This window comes from Puma concolor, chromosome B1 (assembly GCF_028749965.1).
Source record: "Puma concolor isolate L17-30 chromosome B1, mPumCon1.1.hap2, whole genome shotgun sequence".
Taxonomy (NCBI): Eukaryota; Metazoa; Chordata; class Mammalia; order Carnivora; family Felidae; genus Puma; species Puma concolor.
The window spans coordinates 55,616,126-55,623,106 of NC_141670.1; the positions used below are offsets into that span (position 1 = coordinate 55,616,126).

At 37.7% G+C, this 6,981-nt stretch overlaps 1 protein-coding gene across 3 annotated transcripts in view; it reads right to left on the bottom strand.

Annotated features, from left to right (window-relative positions):
• SAP30 (Sin3A associated protein 30) overlaps positions 1 to 6,981 on the bottom strand; it is a 97,770-nt gene that overhangs the window by 52,243 nt on the left and 38,546 nt on the right. For all 3 annotated transcript variants that reach the window (XR_015250122.1, XR_015250121.1, XM_086703853.1), the window contains 2 exons: positions 2,547 to 2,650; positions 1,943 to 2,047 (listed from right to left, as the gene is read on the bottom strand). Coding sequence is in view for 1 of the 3 variants with exons in the window: in XM_086703853.1 (XP_086559979.1) it covers positions 1,986 to 2,047; positions 2,547 to 2,650 (166 nt within the window). In the remaining 2 variants the exon portion in view is untranslated. The remainder of the gene's footprint in view (positions 1 to 1,942; positions 2,048 to 2,546; positions 2,651 to 6,981) is intronic.

The window sequence follows — 6,981 nt, forward strand, 5'->3', positions numbered from 1 at the left end:
AAGAGAGAGAAGGAGACACAGAATCTGAAGCAGGCTCCAGGCTCTGAGCTGTCAGCACAGAGCCTGACATGAGGCTTGAACTTATGGACCACGAGATCATGACCTGGGCCGAAGTCAGATGCTCAACCTACTAAGCCACCCAGGCGCCCCTTTTCAATTTATTTATTAACCCATTCATTCATTTAACAAATATTTACTGAGTGTCTGGTATCATAATTTTTACTCCTAGAACTATAATTACTTAGAAACTCTATCCAAAGGAATGACATTTTGGCCATTTTCCATATCTGACTTTGTTGAAAACTCTGTTTAGCTGATTTAAGTTTCTAAGTATCCAAGGAAGAATTGTTGCAAGCCAAGTATTAACATTAAATAGACGGAGGAGACACCTTAAGAGAACGATGGCTCTTAGGAGTCTTACGAGAGCATACATGTGGTCCATTTACACTCAAATCATGGGCTATGACCTTTTTGAACGGTATTCAGATCTCCGATCTCTCATTCTACTCTTTTCACTATTTATGAAAGCAATAAGTTAAGAGCCTAGTTTTGTCTTGCTCTCCAGTTTCTGCTCCACTTCTCGCCAGCTGTGAGCATGATCTTGGCCAACTTACTTCATCTTTTTAAGGTTCAGTTCCCTCATCTGAAAAATTACCTCATAAAAGAATGTTGCTTAGGTTAAAGAAACCAACATTTCTAGAGTGTTTAACACACTTTGGCAATGACATTATTATTCCTAATATCATTACTATTATTGTTATCATTACCAACCTACCAGATGCTTGTAGCGGTGAAATAACTGTGGGAGGCTTAGGGCAATAACTCGGGGTCTACAAGAGAACACACGCTGGCACACTTAATCGGTCGTTTTTTCTAGGTATAATAAGTGGGTTGTTTCTAACAAACCACAGAATTGTTGTTGGGAATTGGGCTATGATTCTATTTACTGTCAGCCCAGTGCCTCTTTTAGACTGCTAGGAAACTAAAGGGGTTATTTTCAAGTTCCTTTCCTTCTTGGCCTCTTTTCCTGCCAACGTTTTTTTTTTTTTTTTTTTTTTTTTTTTTTTTTAATGTTAATATTATCATTCGTTCTAAATATTCCATGGCTCCTTAAAAGTGGATAGTTTTTCCTGATACACTCCTCCCCTGATGTTCATTTTTAAAGCATACTTAATATTATATTTAAAGATCACATCATTCAAGGTGCTCATATGTTATCATATTTTTATCATATTTAAAGATCACATTACTCAAAACCTCTGTGTATAAACGCTGAGCAAAAGCCCAGCCCACCCAGCGGGGGTGGTGCCCCCCTCTCCATGCCCAGGTAAAAGAGGTCTTGTGTTTGCTATTCTGACTAAGAGTCTCTGAGCAAGAAGTGTCCGCCTCCAATTCCCATTCTAGCCACGGCTGCCTGTGTGGGAATCCTAGCAGCTGCCAAGTACATCAGCCCTTTGAATTTGCACCCCCATAGGAATGCCTCTTGGAAGCAGTGCTGTTCCTGTAGTTGTAATGGCATCAGCTCAACACTTTACTCAACAGCTCCTTGGTACTTCTGCTGCCTCCTCCGGGGCCTCACTTGAGACTACTCAGTGGGGTCTGTTCTCATAAGTTCCACGTCAGTGGCAGAAAGCTACGTCTAAGTAATAGAGGTTATCTTGTTCAACCCAGCTGCAAAAACCATTCTAAGCACAAACGGTCCAACTTCAGAGGACATCTTAAGGGAAACTTTAAATAGTTTCAATAAAAAAGAATACTCTTTTATCAAGTTCAAAAAAGTTAATAAAGCAGGTTAATTGTTTCTTTTTAACTGATTGAAGACTTTAAAGGGATTTGAGAAAGTAATTTTATCTGTGGCTCATTAGTACTGCAACAGACAGACTGCAAATTAGTTTACAATGAGCATGATTATTCTGAAACTCCTTTTGTCAAGGATACTCACATAAAACAGGTCCTGTTTCCCTCTTGGGAGGAAACTGTGAAGGTTAAAACCAGATGCTGCTTTTCCCCACACTGCCACCCTCAGTGACTCCAGAAGGATGTAAGCCTGAGGGAGATGAGAGAAAGGGGTCAATTATGGAACAGTGGAGCAGCAGATTCTAAATCAGGGCATATGCATGAGCTCCCAGAGATCCCAGAAATCAGAGGAAGCGCTTATGTGGGTTTCCAGTTTTTCATAAGCTTTAGATATCTGATGCCTAAAATTATTTATATCTAAGACATCTCCCGAAACTCCAAATGATGGGAAGGATTTTGTCGTTGTTGTTACTGTTTGTTTGTTTATAAAATGCTAATCAGCTTGCTTTTTAAATTTAATACCAATACTTTTAACAAAATTGCTTAAGTTCTATATCAAACTTTTCTCTACTCATGAGTTGACTATGTCACTAATTTGTGGGGCTTTTCTATTGGTAACAAATCTGATTGGACATTAGATTGATGAGATATACCTATATAAATCACACACACACATACACTGTCACATAAAAATATAGCAGGGAGTATTTTCTAGAAAATGGGCAGTATATTTAAATGTCCTCACCTACCACACATAAGAGGTTTACTTTGGGAGACTCCAGAGACTGTCTCGAAGAGAGAGATGGCCTCCAGAGCAACATAAACCAGGGTTTGATGAGGTCTAAGTAACCGGCTGTCAGGAGAGAAAACAAAACAAACAAGATGTCTTAAGTCTCCATATATAAGAAGACAAACAGTGGCTTCAGATTTGAATCCCAAAGTAAAAGTCAATTAAATGCAAGGAAACAAAATGAGCAGTGCAATAAAAGACATTTTAAAAAAGAATCAACACACAGGAAAATGACCGTAAAATAAAGAGGAAAAGAGAGAATTCATCTACAAGAAAATCAATTTGTTGTTGGCACCATACTTCTGGTCTAGATTGATTGACCTGGGGTAAACAAGATGGATAGCTCACAAGATGGAGTGAAGGCTGTATAGCTTCCATTGTCCTCTTCCAATGCACATATGTCTATACTTTTAAGTCATACACATAAACTAACCCTATCTGTGGCATTTTTTTTAGCCAGTATCATAGGAAACACATTTATAAATATACAAAGAATATATGTAGTTAATTGCACATATGCCTCTCATCTCTTTTCTTGAATTCCATACCTTTTGCTCCAGCTTCAATAAAACGGAGACCAGAGATTTGATCTCTCTTAGGACTGACAACTGCTCCGGGTCTTGTTGCTTTTCTCTACACTTTGCTCTACAAACCTCCATATCAGGGTGTGCATGTATGGCTTCCCTCAAACAGCCGTCAACAGGGGCCTTTCACTTACCTCCATTCTTCTTGACATGCCTTTCTTTGACTTCCATGATAATACTCTCCTGATTTTTCCACTGCTTCTTGTTCTCTAGTCATCCCTTAAATGCCAGTGGTCCCTAAGATTCCGATTCTGATTCTGATTAGCCCTATTTTCTTCTTACTCTATAATCCATTCTGAGAAGCACAATAGTGAAGGGCATGGACACTAGAACTACATTGCAAGGGACTTGCCATTTTCTGGCTCTGCGTGAGATATGGGGCAGGTTACTTAAAATCTTTGATGTTTCCGCATTTATAAAATGGGGCTAATAACAGTATCTACTTCACGGGCTCATAAGGAGACTAAATGAGTTTCAGACATGTGAAGTGCCTGGCACACAGAAAATACTTGGCAACTTTTAGCGGGTAAAGCCATGGCTTCAACTATCATTTAGTTGAATAACTTGATTAGTTATTTAGTCAATATTTTGTTGACTAATCGGTAAACTCTACTTGTCTGGCCCATACTTTTTTCTGAGCTCCAAGTCCATTTAACCAAGGGCTTACTAACCATTCCTAGCTGCATCTAGGTCTCCTCAAATTCAACATTCATAAACTAAGTCATTTCTTGAAGTAGCAGAAAAAGAAATTAAGAAAACAATCCCATTTAAACTGCACCCAAAATAGTAAGATATCTAGGAATAAAACTAACTAAAGATGTGAAAGATCTGTACTCTGATAACTATAAAACATTGATGGAAGAAACTGAAGATGACACAAAGAAATGGAAAGATATTCCATTGCTCATGGACTGGAAGAACAAATATTGCTAAAATGTCTATACTACCCAAAGCAATCTACACACTTAATGCAAACTCTACCAAAATTCTAACAGCATTTTTCACAGAACTAGAACAAAAAAATCCTAAAATTTATGTGTAACCACAAAAGACCTTCAATAGCCAAAGCAATTTTGAAAAGGAAAAGCAAAGCTGGAGGTATCACAATTCCGGACCTCACATTATATTACAAAGCTGTAGTGATCAAAACAGCATGGTATTGGCACAAAAATAGTATTGGCACAAAAATCCTTAGATCAGTGAAACAGAGTAGAAAACCCAGAAATAAACCCACAATCATATGGTCAATTAATCTTCAACAAAGCAGGAAAGAATATCCAATGGAAAAAAAGACAGTCTCTTCCACAAATGGTGGGAAACTGGTCAGCTACATGCAAAATAATGAAACTGAACCATTTTCTTACACCATACACAAAAACAAATTCAGAATGGATTAAAGACCTAAATTAAGACTTGAAACCATAAAAATCCTAGAAGAGAACACAGGCAGTGATTTTTCTGACATTGGCTGTAGAAGCATTTTTCTAGATATGTCTATTAAGCCAAGGGAAATAAAAGCAAAAATAAACTATTGAGACTACATCAAAATAAAATGCCCCTGCACAGTGAAGGAAACAATCAACAAAACGAAATGGCAACCTACAGAGTAGGAGAAGATATTTGCAAATGACATATCCAATAAAGGGTTAGTATCTAAAATATATAAAGAACTTATACAACTCAACACTCAAAAAACAAATAATACAATTTAAAAATGGGCAGAAGACATGAACAGATATTCCTTCAAGAAGACCTCTAGATGGCTAAATGACAAAGGAAAAGATGCTCAACATCACTCATCATCAGGGAAATGTAAATCAAAACTATCAAAACTACAGTGAGATATCACTTTATACCTGTCAGAATGGTTAAAATCAAAAACAGAAGAAATAACAAGTTCTGGCAAGCATGTGGAGAAAAAGGAACCCTCTTGAACTGTTGGTGGGAATGCAAACTGGTGCAGTCACTGTGGAAAACAGTATGGAGTTTCCTTAAAAAGTTAAAAATAGAACCACCCTATGATCCAGTAATTGCACTACTGGGTATTTACCTTCAAAATACAAAAATGCTAATTTAAAGGGATATATACACCCCCATCTTTATAGCAGCATTATTTACAAGGGCCAAAATATGGAAGCAGCCCAAGTGTCCATTGATTGATGAATGAATAAAGAAGATGTGGTACACACACACACACACACACACACACACACATACACACACAGGAATATTATTTAGCCATAAAAAAGAATGAAATCTGGCTATTTGCAACAACATGGATGGAGCTAGAGAGTATAATACTAAGTGAAATAAGTTAGTCAGAGAAAGACAAATACTATATGATTTCACTCACATGTGGAATTTAAGAAACGAAACAAATGACCAAAGGAAAAAAGAGAGAGAGAGAGAAAGAGAGAGAGAGAGATAAACCAAGAAACAGATTCTTAGAGAACAAAGTGATGGTTATCAGAGGGGAGGTGGATGGGAGGGTGGGGGAAATAGGTGATGGGGATTAAGGAGTTCACTCGTTGTGATAAGCGCCAGGTGATGTATGGAAGTGTTGAATCATTGTGTACCTGAAACTAATTTAACACTGTATGTTAACTATACTGGAATTAAAATAAAATAAAAAAATAAAAACATGTCTAACTCAATGGAAAAAAATACACTAACTCGTTTCTACCTCCCCCTCTGCTCCAGCCCAAACTGCTCTTCTCTTTGTATTCTTTTTCCAAGATAAGTAATGCATTATTCATCCAAGGCTCCAAGTCTTTGAGAGTTAATAAAGTCTCCCTTTTCTCTCAACTACCTCTACCCTAAACATAAAAACCTCATTGGTTACCAAATATTTTCAGTTCTGCTTCCTAACTATCTTCTCTTTTGGGTTACTGCAAGAGCCCCTCTTCTGTTTCTAGCTTCCTTCCTCCCACATCATCCTTATTCCACACTGCAGTCAGGGGCTATCATTTTTAATACTTTTTGTCATCTTTCCGTTCACTTACAGGACAAAATACAAAATGTTCAGTGTAGCATATGAGGTACTTCATCAACTTGCCTCTTTCTAGTCCTCTAATCTTTTCCCCTGCCATCCCTACTTCCAGCTACACTGAACTACTTGTAACCCCCAAAGTTGTTACCCTCTCCTTCACCGTCATGCCTTCCTTTGTACAACCCAGAATGCCCTTCCCTCCATTCTAGATTATCCCTATTATAATTTTTCCGACTCCTGCAACACTAGTCCAAATTGAGTTTTAAAAATTAACCAACAATTAAAGGAGAGTTAACAGATGCTACAATTCCAGTGCAGTTTGCTCAAAAAACAGACTGAAATTCCTTTTGTGCCTTTATTTGAGGTACAGGGTTTTTTTTTAGTCATTTTCTTTTTTACTTTCCATTGACTGGTAATGACTCCTTGGTGAGGACTTGGAGAGTTGGAATACATCTTCAACCAAAATGTTATAAGATATCTAGATGGTATCTAGAAAAAACATGAAGAAATTGTGAAAGACGAAGAGGTGCTCAGCTATTTGCCTAAATCACATTAGCCATTTTTCCCCCTTCCTTCTCCTCTCTCTCTCCCCACTCTCCCCACTATTCCCATCTCTCTGTCAGTCTCTCTCTCTCTCTCTCTCTCTCTCTCTCTCTCTCTCTCTCTCACACACACACACACACACACACACACGCACATACTTCTCTTAAATTTAAAATTATTCTCTCTGTGTTCTTTTTAAATTCTTCAGGTTTTATATTTTATTACTCCAAGAGTCTGCCTCCCTGAGGTTCTTGTTCAGACTAGTTATTTCCCTCTGT